Here is a 23,075-nt window from a genome sequence, read left to right as displayed (position 1 = left end):
CTGATTTTGTTAAAAAGAAAAATAAGAGACTACGTCAGTCAGCTTCGGCTGCTGTAGCGAAATATCACAGGCTGGGAGGCTGAAACAAGACTTTTACTTCTGACAGTTCTGGGGCCTGGAAGTCCAAGATCAAGTTCCAGCAGCGTTGGGTTTCTGGTGCGGGGTTTGTGGCTGAAGCTTCCCACTGTGCACTCACAGTGCCGCTTCTTTTGCACATGTAAGGGTGGGGAGAGCACTGAGCTCTTTCTATTAAACATCAGCCCTATTGCACGACTTAACATTAATTATCCCCGCTAGCACACCTCCGAATACAGTCACATTGGAGGTTAGGGCTTCAACCCATGAATTTGCGGGGCGGGGTGGGGTGGGGGGGCGGAATTCAGTCTGTAGCAGGCACCTACTGAATAAAGTAGGCATTGGTTTATACATCAAATGGATTTTGCTGGAGTCATGCTCAGTGGTGGCTGTAAGGAGGAACCCTGGGGGTGTTAACACAAGCCAGTGATGTCACCTCAGCACAGGCCTGGGGCCCGAGCCTGCAGCACCATCCCTCCCGCCCCGCCCTGGCAGCAGGTTTCTTTCCAGAACAGAACAAGCCCCTTTTGATGTCATTGGGCATTGCCTTGGCGGTTTACTCAGAAACTGCAGGCTAGCCTCGCTAGAGCCCATTGCCAGGCCCTGGCCGCCCCTAAATCTGTGTCCACAAAACCCTCCGGAGTGCCTGCTCCGCTGGTGGCCACTGGCCACACAGGGCTGCTGAGCACTGAAAGCGGCCTTGTGAGCTGCTGCCAAGAGGCAGGTGCCCGTGCAAAGCCTTCCTGTGAAGGAATCTCACTGAGGTTGATAAATATTGGTTACATGTTGAATGATGTATCTATCTATTGGGTTAAGTAAAACGTATTGTTAATTTTGGTTATTACTTGTTACCTTTAAAAAATGTAGCTACTAGAAGCTTTAAGATGACAAATGTGGTTCTCATCCTCCATCTACAGGCATGTCCCGTTCAGGGCGGCTGTGTCCCCGCGGCCTCAGACCCAGGGTCCAGCCCGTGCTCTGGTCAGCATCGCTGCCCCGGGGCCTGCGCCGAGCCGGCTGCTCCACCACGCTCTGCGCTCCTGGGCCCTCACCAGCCCCTCTCCCCTCGAGCCCCCTTCGTCCCTGCGAGGGTTCCCTGCACGCCCCGCGCTGAGACCCAGCCTGGCTAGAGTCGGAGCCCTCCGCGACGTCAGGGTGCGCCCGGCCTGACGCCACCTCCCCTCCGTCTTCTCTGGGCCGCAGCCGCTCCTCGTGAGTGAAGTCGCGGCTAGGGAGCCGGGTGGACGCGCCAGGAAGCTGCACAATCCACGCTCAGTCTGCGCAGAGAGCCAGGCGCGCGTGGCCTGGCCCCTGCAGGCGCGACTCTAGCCGCCCCGGTGGGCTCCCCTCCCCGGCACGCCCGGCACGCCCGGCACGCCCGGCACGCGGCTGGACGACTGCGGCCGCGCGGGGGCTGGAAGGTCCCCTAGGAGCCGCAAGAGAGCGCACCCGCAGCCGACGCCCGGAACGCACGGCCCCTTTAAGAGGTGCCGCCGGAGCAGGGCCGTGACGTCATAGAAGTGCGAAGGGCGGAGTCTGTGCGCAGCTGCGGCGCAGGGGGCGGGGCGGGGGCGCGGCGTTCTTGCGGGTCTGACTGACAGGAGCGCGGTCGAGGAGCGGCCAGTACTAGGCCGCCGGACGCAGGAGCACCCCGCGTAGGCCCCGCCCCGACAGGAGGCCCCGCCCCAGGGCTGGCCCCGCCTCCATGAGGGCCCCAAGTCCCGCACAGGCCACGCCCCCTTCAGACCCCGCCCCACTCTGTTCAGACCTAGGCCCAGCTCAGGCCCCGCCCCTAAAGTCTCCGCCCCCAGGAAGGCCCCGCCCCTGGCCCGGCCCCGCGCGGGCCCCGCCTCGGCCCGGCTCCACCCCGCACAGGCCCCACCCAGGGTCAGGCTCCGCCCCTCGCAGGCCCCACCCCGAGTCAGGCTCCGCCCCGCGCAAGCCCCGCCCCGGGCTCGGCTCCGCGGGGCGGGACTTGCCCTCAGCCTGAGTCGGCGGCGGCTGCGGGAACTTTCCCAGCGGATCTAATGGCTGCGCGCGGGCCGCTGTGAGGCGCGGCGGCGAGCGACGGGCGCGGGGCCGCGGAGCAGCGAGAGAGCGAGCGAGCGCGAGGCCGGAGCCCCGGCCAGGCCCGGCCGACCCGCCGAGCCCGCGATGCGCCCCGGGGCCGCCCCCCGGCGCAGCTGACGCCCCGCGGCCCCGCGAAGACCCCGGCCGGCCGGTCCCGGAGGAAGCGGCCGCCGGCGCCGCCGCCCAGCCCAGCGCCCGCGCCGCCCGGGCACCATGGCGGGGAAGGCGGCCGCCCCGGGCACCGCGGTGCTGCTGGTCACGGCCAACGTGGGCTCGCTCTTCGACGACGTAAGTGCCCCGCGCTGGCGGCAGGCCCCGAGCCCGGGACCCCCGACCCTGACCCCGGGGCCCCGAACTCCAAGCCCTGGACCCTGGACCTTGAACCTCCAGACCCAGAGGCCCCAGACTCTGATCCCTGTACCCGGGACCCCAGACTCCTGTCCTGATTCCCAAGTCTGGGAGCCCAGACCCCTGTCTTGATTCCCAAGCCCGAGACCTGAAGACCTGGGCCCTGGATCCCCGAACCCCATCCTCCAGATTCCAGCAGCTGATCCTTGACCCTGGGACCCTGCCTCTGAACTGTCTCCAAATCCCGACCTCGAAACTCCAGTATTAAAACCCTGTCAGAACCCCTGTTAACAGTCCCTGCAACCCAAACCCCAGAAACCGGGTCTGTGCGCACCAAACCCAGCCCCAGCCCTGATTTCCGAATCCTCAGAACCCTGGCCCTGGAATGCCCATCCCCAACCCTGGCCCTGAACCCCAGATCCATGGTCACTGGAACCACAAATCCTGACTGCAGAACCCAGGTTACAGAACCTGCTCTCAAACGTCTGTCTCTGGTCCCTGAGCCCTGGACCCCAAACCCTGAAACATAACCACAAATCCTAACCCAGGAACTTCTGACACTGGGCTGTGACCCCAACCTCCTGTCCCTGTTCCCTAATCACTGAATTCTAGCCCTAGAATCCCAGCCTTCATACTGTGGTCCTTTGCCCCTAAAGCCAATCTAGCCTGACTCTGAACCCTGAATTTCAACCTCAGGCCCCAGCTTATGGCCCTGAACCTCTGTCCTTGACCCCTGAACCTGGAACCCTGGTCCAGAATCAGGCCCCAAACCCAATTCTGGACCCTGCTCCTAACTCTGGTTCCTAGATCCCATCCTTGGCCCTTTCCTCCGACAAGCTCCTGCCCCTGAATCCTGAATCCTGGTCTTAAAGCCTGGGCCTTGAGCCTGCGGAATTCCCAAAGCCTAACCCTTGACTCCCACCCCTGGCCCCTGTCCGCTGAGCCTAGGCCCTCCACTCTGGCTGTCAGCCCCAGCTCCTGTATGCCTGGGTGCCGGCCTCACTGTCTGTCTGTCCCTGCGGGGCCAGAGGGTAGGGTGCCCTCATTTAACCCTGCTGGTTAGTATCTCTTTAGTTCTTAAATAAGGGAAGTCTGTTGAAAGCACTGTAGGACTTTATATTTCTTGTTTATTGAAGAAAAAGATGCTGAGAAGCTCTTCAGGGCCAGAAAGGGGATGCTGACTGCCTATGGCCTTTACCTTCTAGGGCCCCTCCCACCCAAGCCTCAGTCCCACCCTGGATCCCGGGGCGCCCCCATCTCTGGAGAGACCAGGGAGCTGAGGCCCAGGGCGCACTGGGAGCTCCCCAGAGGCAGGCCGGGCTGACCTAGTTTGGCGTTTCAGCCACGGTGCCACCCTGCTGTTGGTACTCGTGCTGCCAACCCAAATAAAGCAGAGTGCGGCTCCAAGTGGCCCAGATGGAGGCGGTGGAGCCATGGACGCTCCCTCCCTCCCTCCCTAGGTGAACAGTGGGGCGCCGCACCAGCTTTATGAGGGATGTGTGCCACTGATGCACGCGTGGTTTCCATTTCAGGAGGAGGTCTTGTGTCTTTGCTGGCAGCAAGCATGGGTGAAGTGTTTGATGAAGCTCAGTTCATGCACAGGCTAGGTTTGGTTTTTATTAACAAAAGGCGCTGTTTTTCTGTTTTCTTATTTTAACTTCCAGGTGCCCATGTTTTATACTGACCTGCTGGGGAGGAACTGCTTTCCCTCACACTTTATTATGGACAACTTCATCTAGGTTTATGTTTGATCATTTTCTACAAAAGTGCCTGGCATGGGTGTGTGTCTGTATATTTGGTGTTCTATTCTAGGCTTTCCAGTAACATGTCACTATAGCATGGTTTTGTTCAGATGATTCAGATCCGTTAGCTGCGGCTTCAAAGTCTCAGAAATGTCAGGAGCATTAAGCACGGTGGGGCATTTTAGTCTCAAAGGGAAACGAGTTTTACTGTGCAGACATTCTTTCCAGTAATCTTTGATTCTGAGTTCTAGCATTTTTGTTGTGTTTCAATTGTATACACATATTTATCTCTGTTGATATTCAACTGGGTAACTTAATTCACTTTTGTTTAGCAACCTATTCTCTCTGAATTTTCATTTTTCTTAAAGACTGTGGAATTTTGCATTATGTTTATGTTTAGAAGGAACATTTGTTTTGGTCAACGGTACATAGGTTGATTCTGAAAGGTGCATTGTGATTTCAGGGCTGAGCGGAAACGTATCTGGCTGTGTCCGAAGATTTCTTAATGTGTGCAGCTCAGTCCCCGGGGGCCAGACCCAGCCTCCTTCAGTGGAAACCAGCCAGGCACTCACATTCCCAGGCCCCCTTCCTTGGTTGAGGTTTGGGGTGTGGTACTTGTGGGCCAGAAGCCTGGCCAGTGGAAGGAAATTAATGAGTGAAGGAAGTTTTGGTTCCTTGGTTTGTCCTGGATTTCAGGGGACCTGCTTTGAGATTCTGTTTGCCTTTGTGCAGCCCGTGCCGTGCTGACGAATGCACCCTGCAGGCAGTGCTCAGGCTGTGAAGGAATCTTTCTTGCCCAGTCTCATCGTGTTGGAAGCCAAGCTCGTCTGTGACCAGTGCTGGAGCCGGTCACAGTTCTGAGGAGGAAGGTGTTTGAATCTGAAGCAGATATCCCGGACTGTGACGGACTCTGTTTTCCTTTTGTGCACGAGTAATAGGTGGTTTGCTTTTGCTTTTGCAGTTTTGAAAGTCTCCCCTCATAAGGCCCCTCCTCCTCCCCCTCTTGTTTTTGTTTTAGACAGGGTCTCGTTCTGTCGTCGAGGCTAGAGTGCTGTAGTGGTGCAATCCCAACTCACTGCAGCCTCGACCTCCCTGACTCAGGTGAACCTCAGTGTCCTGAGTAGCTGGGACCACAGGTGCGCGCCACCATGCCTGGCTAATTTTTGTAGAGACCAGGTTTCGCCGTGTTGTCCAGGCTGGTCTCAAACTCCTGGGCCCAAGCAATCCGCCTGCCTCAGCTTCCCAAAGTGCTGGGATTACAGGTGTAAGCCACCGTCCCTGGTCCAGAGGTAACCCCTCTCAAAACGTTGTGTGCATAAACTTCAGCTGTGGTTTGTAGCATCCTGGGATCCACACGGAATCTTGCTCGGCAGCCCCCGTTTGCTCATCACTACTCCATCTTTGTGACCCCAGAGTGGCCGTGCTGCGGGCTGCGGGGCTGTCCCCACTGGGGTTGCGTCTGACCCTGTGCAGACAGTGTTGCCGTAAATGCCTTAACAGTGTACCGGTCCCCAAGCCCTTATCCCTCACGTTCCTAGAAATTAAGGAGGACCAGGAAGAGTTCTTGTTTATGTTGGTTATAACTACCAATATTTCTCATATTGGGAGCTGAGACTGCACAAGAATACGTAGCTCACTGCAGTAGCTGGCAGAGCGATGACATCATCCCACGTCACAGGCACCCCCTCAGGTGTTGGCCGTTCTCCCCTAGGAGACAATGAGAACGGAAAGAGGAGTCATTTTGTAGTATTATGGAAATAGTTTTGACCTAGTCAACCTGTGAGAAGGCCTCCTCAGCCCAGTCCTCCCTCCCCAAACTGTCATGGGCACCCCTGTCTCTGGCCAGGTGGCTGGGGTGCCTGGGACTTTCCCAGGCTTATACGGACTGCCAGACTGCCCTCGGTGAGCCCTGCAGCTGGTCTTTAATTCCTGGATTGGACTCCTGCTGTCACTACTGGTTTGGTTTGCTTGGAAAGACGTGACCAGGGGTCCATATTTAATTGTTTTGCTTTGATGTGGCTGGTTTTTTGACAAGTGAAGTTTCTGGCTTTTGGTTCCTTCCATTTTTATGAGAAGGGAATTGAGGAGGTGAATTCTTGCCAGCTGTGGCCTCATAACTGCGTCCCACCCTTGCATGGTCAGGCTGCTGTTTGGTCCTGAGAACACAGCCCGCTGGCGGGTATCTGTCTGGCGGCCCTTCCTGCTACTTGTTCACAGCTAAGTCAGTTCTGAGCCAGTTTGCCTTTTTGCTTAGTCAGCTCCCAGGCAGCCCTGTCCCTCTGCCCAGACCCGGGGTTGCAGAACGGCTGTGAGAGTGGGCTCTGCAAGTGCTCGCTGGCAGGGACCTGAGCCTTGCAGTCAGCAGGTGCTGATGAGCCCTGGAAGAGCGTGGAGGTGGCGGAGCTGCTGTGGGTATGGAGTCAGTGATGGTCAGCGGTGCAGGCTGGCGTCTCTCTCTGGTAGCATCAGCATTGCCCTCTTTGCCACGTGGTTCCTGGCAACACCAAAGGTACTGCCCTCTCTCCTACCTTGAAAACTCTGAACTCCATGTTTCCTCCAGCCACTGCGGGGCATCCTGACTCTCTACCGTGGCAGCCCTCGAGTGGGGTGCGGGGTCTCCCCGCCGTGCCCTTCTCCAGGCCTCTGCCCCAGCACTCCTGCACAGCAGGGCCCAGGGCTGGGTGCTGGTTGTGCCCAGCTGGCAATGACAGGCCCGAACTTTTGCTCCCTCTGTGGATCCTCCTTCTTCTTCAGGGATGTTTCACTTGGTAATGGCTGTGCTGGGACAGAATTCGCACACCATGCCCCTCACCCATTTCTTTTTCCTTTTCTTTTTTGTTTTCAGACAGGGTCTCATTCTGTCACCCAGGCTGGAGTGCGGTGGCTCACTGTAGCCTTGAACTCCTGGGCTGAAGTGATCTGAAGCCATCCTCCCGCCTCAGCCTTCCAAGTAGCTGGGACCACAGGTGCACGCTACCACACCCAGCTGATTTTTTTATTTTTATTTTTTTGTAGAGATGGGGTCTTGCTGTGTTGCCCAGACTGGGCCCAAACTCCTGGGCTCAAGCAATGCTCTCACCTCTGCCTCCAGGAGTGTTGGAATCACAGGTGTGGGCCCTCACACCCAGCCCTTTCACCCATATGAGGTGTACAATTCACTGCTTTTCAGTATATTCACAGGGTGTGCGACTGTCACCACAGGCAATTTTAGAACATTTTTATCACCTCAAAAAGAAGCTGCATTAGCACCCAAGCCCCATGTCCCCCAGCCTCCCCACCCCCTGCAGTCAGTTTTCCTCTCTGTGGATTTGCCTGTCCCGGGCGTTTCACATACATGGAATCAGACACTGTCTGCCCTTTGACCTGACTGCTTTCACTGAGCGTATGTTAAAAGTGTCCACGTTGCAGCGTGCATCAGTCCTTCATTTCTTTCTTTCTTTCTTTTTTCCCTTAAATTATAGAGACAGGGCCTTGCTCTGTCACCTAGACTGGAATACAATGGTGTGATCACAGCTCACTGTAGCCTTGACCTCCTGGCTTCAAGTGATCCCCCTGCCTTAGCCTCCTGAATAACGGGGACTACAGGCATGCACCACTATGCCCAGCTAATTCTTTTTACTTTTTGAGGAGATGAGGTCTCACTATGCTGTCTAGGCTAGTCTCAAAGTCCTGGCCTCAAGTGATCCCCTGGCCTTGGCCTCTCAAAGTGCTGGGCTTACAGGCATGAGCCACAGTGCCAAGTCTCTTTATTCCTGTTTATGGCTGGATAATATTCCATTGTGTGGATACACCAAGTTTTGTTTCTGTGTTCATCAGCTGGTGGATGTTTGGGCTGTTCCCACCTTCCGGTTCTGGTGAACAGTGGATGTTTGGGCTGTTCCCACCTTCCGGTTCTGGTGAACAGTGGATGTTTGGGCTGTTCCCACCTTCCGGTTCTGGTGAACAGTGGATGTTTGGGCTGTTCCCACCTTCCGGTTCTGGTGAACAGTGGATGTTTGGGCTGTTCCCACCTTCCGGTTCTGGTGAACAGTGGATGTTTGGGCTGTTCCCACCTTCCGGTTCTGGTGAACAGTGGATGTTTGGGCTGTTCCCACCTTCCGGTTCTGGTGAATAGTGCTGCTGTGTGCATCTTTGCAGACGTCCCTAGGCGGACATGCGTTCTCAGTGCTGTTGGGTGTGTATAGTCTTGGCATTGCTGGGTGACGTGGTGAGTTTGTATTTAACCCTCGAGGGCCTGTCAGGCAGTCCACGGTGGCTGCCCCATGTCACATCCCTACCAGCGGGGTCCCGGGGTTCTGGTTTCTGCACCTCTCGGTGTTGGCGCCCCTGGGCTCAGGCTGGCCACCCTTCTCCCTTCCTGGGACCTCATCTAGACGCACAGCCGCAAGTGCCATCTCTGTGTGGGTGCCCACTCCCAGGGAGAAGCGCACAGGATGCCAGCCTGCAGTAGGTAGGGCCCTGCTCTGCCGCTCTGGCCAGAGCAGAGTGCCAGCTCTTAAGGAGGTTGGGGCGTCCTCATTTCGGAGGCAGCTGTCTTCCTCCCTGTGTGCCGGGCACAGAGGATGGGGGCGGCCTGTGGTCTGCAGGTGCCCTCCCTGCCCCTGTGCGGCAGTGGGCGTGGCTGGAGGTGTCTCAGCAGTCTTGTTTTTGCATTGCTGTCTCTGACCCAAGATCTCAGTGCACTTTCCCTGGGAGAATTATGACCTGTTTGCCAGGGCTCGTAAGGGGCAGGATCGTCTGTCTGCTGGGCAGGGAGGGTTAAATATGACTGTGGTCCCAGCCCTGGCTGCAGGGTACAGGAGCTGCTTCTGCCACCTCAGGAAACCACGTCTAAATCTTGAACACCTCCTCACCTTAGGCAGCATCATTTCGGGTCTGTCCTTGATTTGTAGACTTTTGGAATAAACCTGGCAGTTCTCCGTTTCCCAGCTCTGCATGCCCCTCTCCCTCCGGCCCTGGCATTTGGGATGCAGCAGGCTGTGCTCTTTGGATTGTTACCGATTCAGCCTTTGAGAATGGCCGGCCGTGTTCTCTCTGCTCACAAACTGTCATCCCCCGTTTACTTCCTGTTTTTTATCAGTCTCTAGAGTTGCCGAGGAGAGAGTTTAGATCACCCGGGTTGGGGGTGGGGGTGGGACTTCTTTGGTTTGAAATATTAACGATTCCTCACGTTTTGAAGTAAGCACCCAGATGGACCTGTCGGGCAGTGTTGCGAGAATGTCTGCACGTAGGCGTGGTCATGTCCATCCCCGTCGCCAGCACTGCTCCGAGAAGCCCCGCTCTGGCCAGCGCCGCTGAGGAGTGTCTGTCCGTGTGGAGATGTGGGGCAGGTGGAACAGGGCAGAGGGCCCCGCGCAGCTCTGGGATGGCTGTGCTCGATGGGGGCCTGATTTTGGGGGAAGAGGCTGGTCCTGGGGTGTTTCCGCGGACTTGTTGGGTCTGATTCAGAAGTTACAGAAATCCAGACCCGGGCCTGCCCCACCGTGAAGCATCAAATTTAGAGCCCCTCTGTCCAGGGGCTGGAGGGGCATTTGGAAGGCTTTGACCAGATCGGGGCGGCTGAGGGGGCTGCCTGGGGCAGGAGACGGCAGGTCTCTCTGATCTGTGGGGCTCACGGAGGGACAGCCTCCAGGAAGGTGGCCTCCATCCGGGAATGGGGTCCAGGCAGAGGAGGGTGGGCATCTCTCCACATGCCACTCTGGGATGTTGGGATAAGTGGCCGAGGCGTCTGGGAACGTCCTGGAGCCTGTAGCCCTCGGCCGTGTCACGCCGTGTGCTCACGTGACTGAGGATGCTTCCGAGGATGTGGAAGCCACCAGTTGTCCTGGGTGGGTTGGGGCTGGACACCACTTCTGGGGTGGGTCTGGGGTGATGGCACTCCCAGCCTGCAGGGGTCTTGGTGTTGGCGCAGAAGTGGTTTCCCAGCGGCGTGCCCTGAGTGTCGGGAAGGCCCTCTGCTGCCACTCCAGGCTCAGAAGATGCCACTTCTGGTTTTTCCCTGTCGTGAGTGAGAACAGCCCCACCTCCAGGAGCATGGCCTCCGGATCAGCCTGTTACTTGAACCCTGACCCCCGGTGGGTCTCGGTGACCTTAAGCCGGTTGCTTGTCTTCTTGATCCTTCTCTCCGACAGGAGCGTGAGACTCCTCTTTAGGGGTTGCTAGGGACCAGCTGGTTGCCGTGTCGGGGGGCCGTGCTCCCCCTTCTCTGTCTTGGAAGGTGGGTGAGGGCTTAGTAGGGCTGCCTCGGCCGCTGGGGTGGCTTTCCCCGGCCCCTTCCCTGCCTCCTTCCCACTCTGAATTGTCCCAGGCGTCTCTGTGTGGGGTCTCCTGGCTCTGCAGATCTGTGTAGCCTGCACTGAACTGCCCCTCTTCCTGGGTGCACTGCAGACCCCCGGCCCCCTGGGCTTTGGCCTGTCCCCTTGTCCCCACGTGACCGCCCAACCACGGTTGTCCCTGGCCCTTCCCTCTCGTTGCTGCCTGGGCCTGCCTGGCTGGTCTTGCCTGGCCCTGCCTTTGGTCCTGCACTGCACTCTGGCAGGGGCAGACTCTGTTTCCTGCTCAGCAGAGCCCAGGCCTGGCGGTGGTTAGCAGGCTGTGTCATCTGCCGCAGACAGCCTTCCTTTCTGCATCCTCCCCTTTCGGGGTCCCGCATGACTGGTCCTCATTCCAGGAACCAGAGGAGATTGAAGAACCTGAGACTTGGCTTTGGCCCAAGGCCCCGTGGAGAGGAAATCCCGCCTTCAGTGCCAGGTGCGAGGCCACAGTCCAGGTTCACGTGGATGCGGGGCGGGCACCACCTGTCCTCGCCTGTGCAGCCTTGGGCTGCGTTTCACCTGTCAGCCTGTCTGTGCCAGGGAGTAGGAATCCCACCTTGCATGGTGGCCCAGGGTGGTCAGGGAGGGCGTGGCTGTCACATGGTTTCTGGACTGTCAGCCTTTGGGCCGAGTGAGGCGTTACTGCCATCAGGTGTCCCTGGAGGGGCTCTCTCCATCCTCTTCCTGGCGTCAGGAGCTCTCGGCGGTCTCTGGGTAACAGCCTGGCCTTTGCTTCTGTCCGGGGCATGTGGCCCAGGCTGAGCAGTGCACTCGGCTGCCTGGGTGGTGTGAGGTTCTGTGAGCCCGGGCCCAGCTGCCTGTGGTGAATATAACCGGGAGGGAGCGCCTGCCTCTGCTCACCTGCCTGGCATCTGGGGTTCCCGGGAGGCCGGGCACCTGCACCCCCGCCGTCGCCCTGGGCTGACCTCCCATCTCCTCCTTCTCCACCCAAGCGCCCGTGGCCTGAACAGGACTTGGTTTTTCACGCCTTCACGCCTCAGCTTGAGGGGCTCTTTTTTCAGAGGGTTCCTCCTGGACGCCTTGCCTAGGCAAGCAGGGTTTTCCTCCTTCCAGGGACAGCCCGCGTGCCCCCAGCCCCGTGAAGCGTTCTTGGTGACCCACCGAGTGAGTCCCAAGCTCCCTGCCCGTCATACTGTGTTTTACCATGACTGTGACATCACACTCAGGTGTGCTGGCCTTTGAGCAGCAGCGTCTGGGGCGGGGACCGTGGTGTCTTTTTAAATTTTTTTTTTTTTTTTGAGACGGACTCTCCCTCTGTCGCCCAGGCTGGAGTGCAATGGCGTGATCTCGGCTCACTGCAACCTCCACCTCCTGGAAGCAATTCTCCTGCCTCAGCCCCCTGAGTAGCTGGGATTACAGGCGTGCCACCACCACACCCGGCTAATTTTTTTTTGTATTTTTAGTAGAGACGGGGTTTCACCATATTGGCCAGGCTGGTCTTGAACTCCTGACCTTGTGATCCGCCCGCATTACAGGTGTGAGCCATCGTGCCTGGCCATGGTGTCTTCATTCGGGTTCTTTTCAAATGGTTGGAGGGGTGGGGTGGGGCTGATACATCTGGCAGGGAGTTGGAGGAGCTGTGGATCCGGTAGTCCCTGGACCGTGGTGGTGTTTGCGGCCACAGATGCCATGCTCAGGAGGTCAGTGGGGCCAGGGGAAGGGGTGCTGAAGTCACCAAAGGCCAGGCCAGGCCTCTGCTGCCCGTTGCCGGCAGCCCTGGAGTCAGCTCTGCTCCTGCCTCGCACCCGGTGAAGAGGGAGAGGCCTGGGGGGTTCCGAGATCTGGTTGGCTTTTGTGTTTGCGCGTTTAACAGTGTTATTTACCTGGGATTTGAATAGCATGCAGTTCACCCAATGTGAGTGTACGGTTCACCGACTTCGAGAAAATATTTACAGTGTGTAACCATCACCGCAGCTCAGTTCTGAGACACTTCCCTCCTCAGTCCCTGCTCCCGGCCGTGGGCCACAACTGCTTTCTGTCCCGCCAGTTTTGCCTGCGAGGAGGGCACCGTATCGTGAACCACAGGCTGTGTTGTTTTCATGCGTCTGGTTTCTTTGACTTAGCATAACGCAGTGTTTCAAGGTTTGTATTGATATGCTTTGCATATCAGCAGTTTACCTGGCTGTTTTTTTTTTTTTTTTTTTTTGAGATAGGGTCTCACTTTCACCTAGGCTGGAGTGCAGTGGCGCAGTCACCACTCACCAAAGCCTCAAACTCCTGGACTCAAGCATTCTTCCTGCTTCAGCCTCCTGAGTAGCTGGGGCCACAGGCGCGGCCACCATGCCTGGCTTTTGCAATTTTTTGTGGGGATGGGGTCTCGCTATGTTGCCCAGGCTGGTCTTGAATTCCTGGCCTCAAGTGATCCTCCCACCTTGGCCTCCCAAAGCACTGGGATGACAGGTGTGAGCCACTGCGCCTGGGCTTGTCTGCCCTGTTTCATGGCTGAGCAGTGTCCCCTGAGTGGATGCATACCTCGTTTCTCCAGTCACCCATAGATGGACGTCGTGGCTATTGTGGCTAGTGTGCTGTTTGTGAATATGCACGTGCCTGGGTGGACGAGGGTGTCACTGCTCTAGGGCTGGCCGAGTGGTCACTCTGTGGCTGTCTTTCTGGGAGCTGCTCAATTCTTCCCATGGTTGCTGCCCCATTCGTGCCCCGTCGAGTGGTGTGGAAGGACTCTAGCTCTTCTGCATCATGCCAGCACTTGGTGGCATTTGTCTTTTTAATTATGGCTGTGTGGTGGCATCTTGCGGTTTAACTTGCATTTCTGGTCCTACTTCCAAATAATAATTCCCCACAAGGATGGTTATCTTGCCGTGTTGGTAATGGCTTTGACAGCCGGCTGACGGTGTTGGCGGGCTGCCCTCTGCCCACCCTTCCAGGAGGGCCTGTGGGATGCGAGGCCTCTGCTAAGAGGCTTCCGTTTGCCTGGCGGGTGGCAGGTGTGATGAGCATGGTGAGTGCAGGTGAAGCAGGAGCAGACAGGTGCGTGTCCTGGAGCTCTGCAGCTGCAGGGCAGGAGCTGGGGCTTCCGTGAGGCTCTGTGACAAGGGTCGGGGCCACCCAGCCCAGCCTGGGTTCCTGCAGCCCCACCCTGTGTACCTGGTCTGAATGGTGGGGATGGTGTGTCTCTGTTATAGGATTGATGTGACGACTGAGTCACTATGCCTTAGAGTGCAAGTCACCCTCGGGTTACTAACCAGGCACTAGGGGATGGGGTCAGCCTCGAGTTACTAACCAGGCATTGGGGGATGGGGTCACCCTCGAGTTACTAACCAGGGATTAGGGGACGGGGTCAGCCTCGAGTTACTAACCAGGCACTAGGGGATGGGGTCAGCCTCGAGTTACTAACCAGGCACTAGGGGACGGGGTCACCCTCGAGTTACTAACCAGGGATTAGGGGACGGGGTCAGCCTCGAGTTACTAACCAGGCACTAGGGGATGGGGTCAGCCTCGAGTTACTAACCAGGCACTAGGGGACGGGGTCACCCTCGAGTTACTAACCAGGGATTAGGGGATGGGGTCAGCCTCGAGTTACTAACCAGGCATTAGGGGATGGGGTCAGCCTCGAGTTACTAACCAGGCAGTAGGGGATGGGGTCACCCTCGAGTTACTAACCAGGGATTAGGGGATGGGGTCAGCCTCGAGTTATTAACCAGGCACTAGGGGATGGGGTCAGCCTCGAGTTACTAACCAGGCATTAGGGGATGGGGTCAGCCTGGAGTTACTAACCAGGCATTAGGGGATGGGGTCAGCCTCGAGTTATTAACCAGGCATTAGGGGATGGGGTCAGCCTCGAGTTACTAACCAGGGATTAGGGGATGGGGTCAGCCTCGAGTTACTAACCAGGCACTAGGGGATGGGGTCAGCCTCGAGTTACTAACCAGGCATTGGGGGATGGGGTCACCCTCGAGTTACTAACCAGGGATTAGGGGACGGGGTCAGCCTCGAGTTACTAACCAGGCACTAGGGGATGGGGTCAGCCTCGAGTTACTAACCAGGCACTAGGGGACGGGGTCACCCTCGAGTTACTAACCAGGGATTAGGGGATGGGGTCAGCCTCGAGTTACTAACCAGGCATTAGGGGATGGGGTCAGCCTCGAGTTACTAACCAGGCATTAGGGGATGGGGTCACCCTCGAGTTACTAACCAGGGATTAGGGGATGGGGTCAGCCTCGAGTTATTAACCAGGCACTAGGGGATGGGGTCAGCCTCGAGTTACTAACCAGGCATAGGGGATGGGGTCAGCCTCGAGTTACTAACCAGGCATTAGGGGATGGGGTCAGCCTGGAGTTACTAACCAGGCATTAGGGGATGGGGTCAGCCTCGAGTTATTAACCAGGCATTAGGGGATGGGGTCAGCCTCGAGTTACTAACCAGGCATTAGGGGATGGGGTCAGCCTCGAGTTACTAACCAGGGATTAGGGGATGGGGTCAGCCTCGAGTTATTAACCAGGCATTAGGGGATGGGGTCAGCCTCGAGTTACTAACCAGGCACTAGGGGATGGGGTCACCCTCGAGTTATTAACCAGGCATTAGAGGATGGAGTCACCCTCAAGTTACTAACCAGGCATTAGGGGATGGGGTCAGCCTCGAGTTACTAACCAGGCAGTAGAAGATGGGGTCAGTCTTGAGTTATTAGTATTTATAGGGGAGAGCAGAGAGAGCTTAGGAGATCACATTGCCACTGTTTAGGGTCAGAGTGGTCCCGCAGGTTAATTCACTTCACCCAGCCCTTCGGGGATGTGATGAGGCTGCTCCAGGGGCTGTCTCAGGCCGCTGGCCTGTAGTCCCTGTCCTCTCCAGCGACCGCTCTCTCCTGAGTGTCAGTGGTCTTTGGGAGTCCAGGTGCAGGTCTCAGCAGCAACTCTGTTGGTTCTGCATAGCTAGTGCACCTGTGACACTGCTGTTATTCCAAGGTGCTCCTCACCACACCTGGAGCAGCGCCTGTGAGAGGAGGGAAGTGACACCCTTGGGCTGAGCATTTCCGTGAACCAGCCGCTGTGTCCCTTGACGTGCTGAGAGGGCCTGGCTGTGAGCCGCATGGTACGAACCTTCTGAATGCACGTGGCCAAGCCGGCATCCTGGCTGGGCTCGCTGGCCACAGGGCATCCACTGTAGGACAGCTGGGGGTGGGGGTGTCTGGCTATTTCACTATTAAAACAAGTGGAAACACTAATTTGGTCTCACTTGACCTCATGGAAGATGGTGGAGGTGGCAGCCGCCAGAGTCTGAGGGGCCATGGTTGCTGACCTCGCCTCCTGTTGTCTTAGATCCTTGGCACTGCAGGGGCAGTTCTGCCAGATGTAGCTGTTGTCTCTTTGGCCACCAACTGGCCCCTACGGCGTTTGGCCTTCAGGGTGGTCATTGGGTGCGTGGCTCTCTAGGGTGGACCTGGCCATCCTTGGGTGACAGTGGGCCATGTGCTGGGGACTCTGCAGCCCACCTGGAAAGCGGTCCACCTGAAAGGGGCTGCACTGTGGTCCATTTGGGCCAGTGGCTTCGGTAGCCACACGCTGCTTGGTCCAGGTTCCTGCCTGAACCCATTGAGCACATGAGGGGGAGAAGGCCCAGAGTGGGAGCCTGGTGGGCAGCTGCAGAGCCTTAGCCCTGAGCGCCCTCCCTTGCCTACCTTTCAGGCTTCTGAGGGGCTCTCAGTTGCCACCTGCTGGCACTGTGAAATGTTAGACTGCAGAGTTGAGTGGGGAGCCCCTTCCTGTGACCCCTGGCGCTCTGACCACATGGATGAGCCTGCAAGTGTGAAGCTGAGAACTGGGTTGACTGTCTGCTGCTTTGTTTTTTCCAAAGAGTGGCTTAGTTAGGGGACAGACCAACCCACCGTCATCTGCCTGGAGCATCCCTCCAGGTGGTCGGGGGACACCGGGCTTCTAGGTCAGCAAGTGTTTGCCATGCGCCTGGGTGCAAAGTGGGCCAGCCGCTGTGGGTCATGTGGGGAGACTTGGGGGGGACTCTTAGAGGAGCTGGTTCTCTTGAGAAAGACATCTGTCCAAGTAGCACACAGACTTGTGGGGACATACGGCTTGCTTTAATTTTCTCCATCACCGTTACGGTTTTTCAGAGCTGTTGCAACTTCCTGTTTGCTGTAACGGCTGTGCCTCCCTCATTGCTGCAGCAGGCAGTGTGTGCATCGTACACAGGTGGAAGGTGGAGGCCTGGGCCCAGGCTGAAGGGACGTGGGGCGGGAATGGACCTGACCAGCCGGGGTCTTCTCTGAATAGTCGGCTGCACGATTAAACTGGGTTCTGCTCGGGGAGTCCCTGGAGTTCGGAGCTCTGCCTGCCTTGCGGCCCAGCCTGGTGGTACTCCCCCAGACAGGGGTCCAGGTGTCCTCTGATTCTGCTATGCTGAGTCTGTCGGTGGAGGGGGAGGCCCGAGGCCAGGAGAGCTTCTGTGTGAGGCTGTGTCCTCCTGCATCCTTGTCTCCCATTCACTCGGGAGCGTTTATGGGTGCTGCCTCGGAGCCTTGGTGAAGTTGGAGTAGGATAGGGAGGGAGGATTGGTGGGCGCCTTCTCAGAGCCTTGGTGGAATATTAAGTGGGATAGGGAGGGAGGATTGGTGGGCACCTCCTCAGAGCCGTGGTTAAATATTTATTCAGATAGGAAGTATTTGGAATATCTGTTGTCACTTTCAGGGCCTCACTAGCCTGTTGTGCTCACAGGGCACGGGGTAGTGGACGGTGCTGCCTGGCCCCACGGCTGTGGTCACCAGCTGCCCTGGCCTCCGAGCTCCAGCAGGAGATGGGGGATTTGTCCAGTGACTGGAGGGTGGCTTAGGGCACGCAGAGTCCACAGCGCAGGTGGACACCACAGATGGGCTCCTGGGCAAGTGGCGGGGCTGGGTTCTGAGGGCTTCAGAGGATCAGAGCCAACTGGAGAATAAGGAAGGGGCAGCTGTTCAGGCTACTGAGAGGCGGGAAATGGGAGCTGAGCCTGCCTCGGAAGCTGCGTGGTCGGCATGGTTGGTCCATGTGGGTAGTATGGGTGGCGTGGTATTATGTGTGGCATGATTGGTGTGGTTGGTGTGATCAATGTGGGTGGCGTGGTTGGCATTGATGTGGGTAGCGTGGGTGTTATGGGTGGCATGTTGGCGTGGGTGGCATGTTGGTGTGGTTAGTGTGGGTGGTGTGGCCACTGTGGGTGACATAGGTGGTGTGGCTGGCATGGTCAGTGGGGGTGGCATAGATGGCATGGTGGGGTGGGGGGGGTGTGGATGGCAAGCAGCAGGACCAGGTGCTGCAGGCTGGGTGGTGATGTGTGATGGTGCTCAGGCCCCTGTTCCTTCACCGTGCTAGGGAAGGGGGCTCCTGATCCCTCTCTGTGACCAGTGAGAAGATGTCGTAGGAGGGGCTGTTGTCCCGTGGGTACGGTCACCCCACTTTACAGGCGCTGGCCCAGTGGAGCTGCCGGGGCCTATCTGTTTTTTTGAACTTCTGATAAGTCGCCTGGCCGGAAGGGGAAGAAGGGGGGCTTGGGCTGGGCTGTGGCTATGCTGGGAGGATGAGGAGCTTGAAGTGACTCAGGGGACCCGGTGCCATTGGTGTGTGCTCACAAAGTGCACGGGGTGACCAGGAGCCTCTGGACAGCGGGGCCGTCCTGACTTGCCTCCTGAGAGCCATGGGTCACAAGCTCAAATGCACACACTTGGGGCTTCTGTTCTATCAGGGAGAGAGGTCAAGTGTATCCTAGCGTCTCGGAGAACATTGGTCTATGAACTTCGATAACCTTGACAATTTTAGTTTAGTTTTTGTGCAGAGTGACCCAGACAGGCACAACACTGACACACCTTGTCACACTCTGCAGGGTGTTTTGTTGCCCTCAGCACGTGTGGCCTGCACAGACCAGAGGGTGACTTCAGCGTTTTATGGCAGCTGCTGCATTAGGAATGCGCATCACAGATGAAAAACACGTGTTTCACCTTTCTGTAAGAGGATGAACAGCCTCTCACCTGCTGGAATTCACCTTGGCTCAGCGCTTGGTGCTTTTGATGGAGAAAATTCACTTCCGGACTTGGGTGGAACCTGAGTTGGGGTCTGCCGTGCCCTGGTGTCTCGGGGGGCTGCCCGGCCCCTGAAGTGGAGGAGCTGCCTTCGCCCAGGCATCTGTCCCAGCCTGCAGGCTCCCTTCCTTGTGCAGATGCCGGGGCCGGCCCCCATGCTGAAGTTGCCAGACGCATAGGTCCTCCTTGATGGCACGCTCCGGGGACTGTCACTGTGCCAACTGTGTCCTCCTGTGGCTTTGTCCTGCAGGCGTTGTGAGGTCATGCAGCATTTTAACTGCTGTGAAATTTGCTCCACCGAGTGAACACACCAGAATGCATCCACAGACCCACAGTGGACACTGAGGCTGTTTCCTGTTCGGCTGTCACATGGGCTGATGTGACAAGCTCTCTCCGTGCACCTCCACGGCGACCAGGGCCAGAATCCCTGGGCACCTGTTGGGGCTGGTGGAAGCTGCTCTTCGGTGTGCCAAGTTTCTGTACACACATGCACATCACACACTTGCACACCACAGGCACACACATGCATGTACAAGCATGCACTACACAGGTGCATATGTACACACCACACACACGCACAATATGCATACACATACATGCATACCACATAGGCACACACGTGTGCATCACACACATGCTCATCACGCACTCCCACCAGGCTGGAGGGGAGTCTCTGATATTCCACATCTTTGACAACTTTTGTTGTGGTCAGGCTTTAAAATGTGACCTATTAGATGTGTAAAATGGCATCTGTTATAATTTAATTTGCATTGCCTTGGTTACTTGTATTATCATTTTTGGGATTTTTTTTTTGGTTTTCTGTGATTTTGATTTTAGAACTTTGGAGCCCTTGCAGATCTTGTATTTAGGTTGCTGATAAGTTATTTGATGAGGCAGTGACTGTAGGGTTTGTGGAACAGACACTTCTGTCATTGTACTTCCTGATGCTGAGTGACTTAGGGCTGTGACTTCTCAGGACGGTGTTTACTGATGGGTGTAGAGAGGTCACTTTCTATGGCACTTTTGGCTGAAAGTTTTCTTCCTGAGTCTCATTGTATGCACATGTTGTGGCCTTTGTGAGTGTGTTTCTTTTGTACGCTGTGACACCGGTTTGGTAGGTCTGAGTGGAGATTTGGTCAGTTCCGCCTAAAGGCCGACGGGCCCGGCTTTCTGGGGAGAAGGTTTTCCCTTGGAGAGGGGTATCCTTTGGTGTCTGTTGCCGCCGTGACCGACTGTCTCACATGAGGGATGGAGTCCAGGCTCGGGCACCCTCGCCCGGGGCCACTGTGACTCCTGTGGAGCCTGGGATTTGTTCCGGTTAGGCCACGGGTCACAGTGCTCGGTGCCGGGCAGATGCGGGCTCCTGGAGCAGTGCCCTCCTGCAGCACGCAGGCACCTGGCCTGTGCTACACCTGCGCAGTGTCACCGTGCCGCGGAGGAGCCCCCATGCAGAGTCATGAGGGGGTTTCCCCAACTGCTTAATGCCAACAAGAGACCTGCACAGAAATCAGAAGAGAATGGCCGCTCTCAGTTGCTGGTTTGGATGCACATTTTTGTGTAGGGCCGAGTCAATTTTTTCTTCTTGCCCCTTTTCTGAGTTGATGTTGATGCCTGCAAGTGGAGAGGGTCATTGAGTGCTGGTTTGGACCTGGTGCCTGTGGAATTGATGTCTGTCAGACTTAGGGTGTAACCACAGGTTGTGAGGTCATTTTGGGGGGTCAGACCATATTTGGGATAAAAGGGGCCCGAGTGTCTCAGGCTGCAGGGAGGTGAGGCCTCCCGGGGGTACTTGCCTTAGTTCTCTGTTGAATGTGTGTGGGCCTGGGCGGGGAGGGCCATAGCTTAATGCATGTATCTTACCCTGGGTCTCTGTTCAGAGTGTAGCAGCCACGGCTTATGGTGGGAGTGACGCCATGTTGGACAGAGCCAGGTGAGGCCTGTGCTCCCTCAGTCCGTCCTGCGCGCCCGCCTCCTGCTGTGAGAATTCCAGTCCCTGTCTTCCCAGTGGACCTGGGGGCTGGACTGTGGTCATTTTCACTGTTGAAAGTGAGAAGATTCTCACCCATGAAAAATTAAATCGCTGTAGAACCTAAACGTGGCCGCTGTGTCTTCTTAACTGGTAGTAAAAGCTGCCTGGCTGTCCGGGTGGAGGCTCCGCAGGGCAGGCCAGAGTACGTGGAAGTGTCAGTAGGGAAGGGGCGCTCTGTGTCCTGATAGCCTTCCCGCCAGCTGCACCTGTGACGGGGTGTGCCAAGGGCCACGCAGAGCCACGACTTCCCCACGCCACTGTGGGTGTCCCCGGCCCACGCGCTGAGCACACGTGCACATGCTCGCTGACGCCCGTGGCTCTCCTGAGAGGCCGCTCGCTCCTGGGCTAATCATGGTTAATCCCACATGATCCTCGCCTGACATCCAGTCCCCCTCCTCAGGCCCTGACAGCTGCATGGTGTGTTGGTATTTCTGCCTCCTGAAGCCACGTCCATGTCGGCTCCTGTGCAGTAGAGACGAGTCTCCATCAGGCTCCCTCTGGGGAGGGGTGGTGCATATGCATGGGGTCCACTTGTCCCTCACGTCCAGTCTCCTGTGGCTGGAAGAGCTCCAGGTGTGGAGAGAGGCCGGCTGCAGCTGCTGACGAGGAGTGCCGTGGGAGGAGCCCTTCCTCCTTCTCCCAGGAGCTGGGGAACGCTCCAGGTAGGGAGGCGGTGGCCTTGGCAGCGTTGGGCTCAGTGCTAGCCTAGCCTCGCTGCCATTCCACGCAGTTGACCGGCTTCTTGACATCCTTTGCCTAAACTCCTCAGGGTCAGCGTGGGACCAGGATATTCCATGTGGCTTTTGGAGCTGGCAGTCGCCTTGCACTGGTGACTCCCAGGTGGAACCCCCAGGCAGCCGTGCACCGCAGCCTCCGGGGCCATGGGTGTGTGGCTCTGGGAGCTGCCGTTCCCTCCACACCCCTTAGGGAAGTCCTCTGCTCACGGTGCCCACCCTGGCCGAGCCCAGCCAGCTGGAGCCTCTCTCCCAGACCCATCGGCCTCCTCGGGACGGTCCAGCCCCGTCCTCCGGCCCACGCCCTCTCTGTCCCCGCCTCCTGCCCAGCCAGCTGCCTGAGGGGCCCTGAGCTTGCCCGGCTGGCCGCTCACTGCCTCATGGTCCTGTATCACACACAGGCGTGGTGCTGTGCTCGCCTCTGGAAGAAGGCTGCCCGCCACGCGGGGCTGTCGGTGGCTTCCGAGCTGTGGCAGCTCTCTTAGGGCCAGCTCCATTCCCCCTCTCCCGGCCCTGCTGAGTGAAGCGCACACGTGGTAAAGCTGCCCCATCAGTGGGGGGTTAGTCCTGTCATTTGGGGAAGCCTGTGTTGGCTGCATTTATTGTTGTTGATATCACCTTTAAATTAGGACAATTTTCAGGCACCACAAAACCTAAACAGTTGAGTGTTTTAGCATATTCACAAGGCTGTGTGACCATCATCCCTGATTTCAGAATATTTTTATCCTATTTTTATCACCTCTGAAAGAAACCCAGTACCCATTTGACGACACCCTCATTTCCCCCCTTCCCCCAACCACGAAGCCGCTTCTTTCTCTGTGGATTGACCTGGATGTTTCATGCAAATGGAATCAAACAGTGTGTGGCCTTCGCATCGGACTTCACGTACTCAGCACGTGTGTTCCAGGGACGTCATTTACTCAGCACGTGTGTTCCAAGGACCTCACTTACTCAGCACGTGTGTTCCAGGGACGTCAGTTACTCAGCACGTGTGTTCCAGGGACTCCACTTACTCAGCACGTGTGTTCCAGTGACCTCAGTTACTCAGCACGTGTGCTCCAGGGACCTCAGTTACTCAGCACGTGTGCTCCAGGGACCTCAGTTACTCAGCACGTGTGCTCCAGGGACCTCAGTTACTCAGCACGTGTGCTCCAGGGACCTCAGTTACTCAGCACGTGTGCTCCGGGACCTCAGTTACTCAGCACGTGTGCTCCGGGACCTCAGTTACTCAGCACGTGTGCTCCGGGACCTCAGTTACTCAGCACGTGTGCTCCGGGACCTCAGTTACTCAGCACGTGTGCTCCGGGACCTCAGTTACTCAGCACGTGTGCTCCAGGGACCTCAGTTACTCAGCACGTGTGCTCCAGGGACCTCAGTTACTCAGCACGTGTGCTCCAGGGACTCAGTTACTCAGCACGTGTGCTCCAGGGACTCAGTTACTCAGCACGTGTGCTCCAGGGACCTCAGTTACTCAGCACGTGTGCTCCAGGGACCTCAGTTACTCAGCACGTGTGCTCCAGGGACCTCAGTTACTCAGCACGTGTGCTCCAGGGACCTCAGTTACTCAGCACGTGTGCTCCAGGGACCTCAGTTACTCAGCACGTGTGCTCCAGGGACCTCAGTTACTCAGCACGTGTGCTCCAGGGACCTCAGTTACTCAGCACGTGTGCTCCAGGGACTCAGTTACTCAGCACGTGTGCTCCAGGGACGTCAGTCACGTGTGCT

At 57.3% G+C, this 23,075-nt stretch overlaps 1 protein-coding gene across 1 annotated transcript in view; it reads left to right on the top strand.

Moving 5' to 3' along the window:
* The first annotated feature begins 2,035 nt into the window (after window positions 1–2,035).
* INPP5A (inositol polyphosphate-5-phosphatase A) overlaps window positions 2,036–23,075 on the top strand; it is a 258,361-nt gene continuing 237,321 nt past the window's right edge. The window contains exon 1 of the mRNA XM_030805019.1: window positions 2,036–2,433. Coding sequence (XP_030660879.1) covers window positions 2,359–2,433 — 75 coding nt within the window. The 5' untranslated portion in view covers window positions 2,036–2,358. The remainder of the gene's footprint in view (window positions 2,434–23,075) is intronic.

This window comes from Nomascus leucogenys, chromosome 3 (assembly GCF_006542625.1).
Source record: "Nomascus leucogenys isolate Asia chromosome 3, Asia_NLE_v1, whole genome shotgun sequence".
Classification (NCBI taxonomy): Eukaryota; Metazoa; Chordata; class Mammalia; order Primates; family Hylobatidae; genus Nomascus; species Nomascus leucogenys.
Note: the sequence above shows the minus strand (reverse complement) of the source record. Positions and strands in the feature narration are given on the sequence as shown.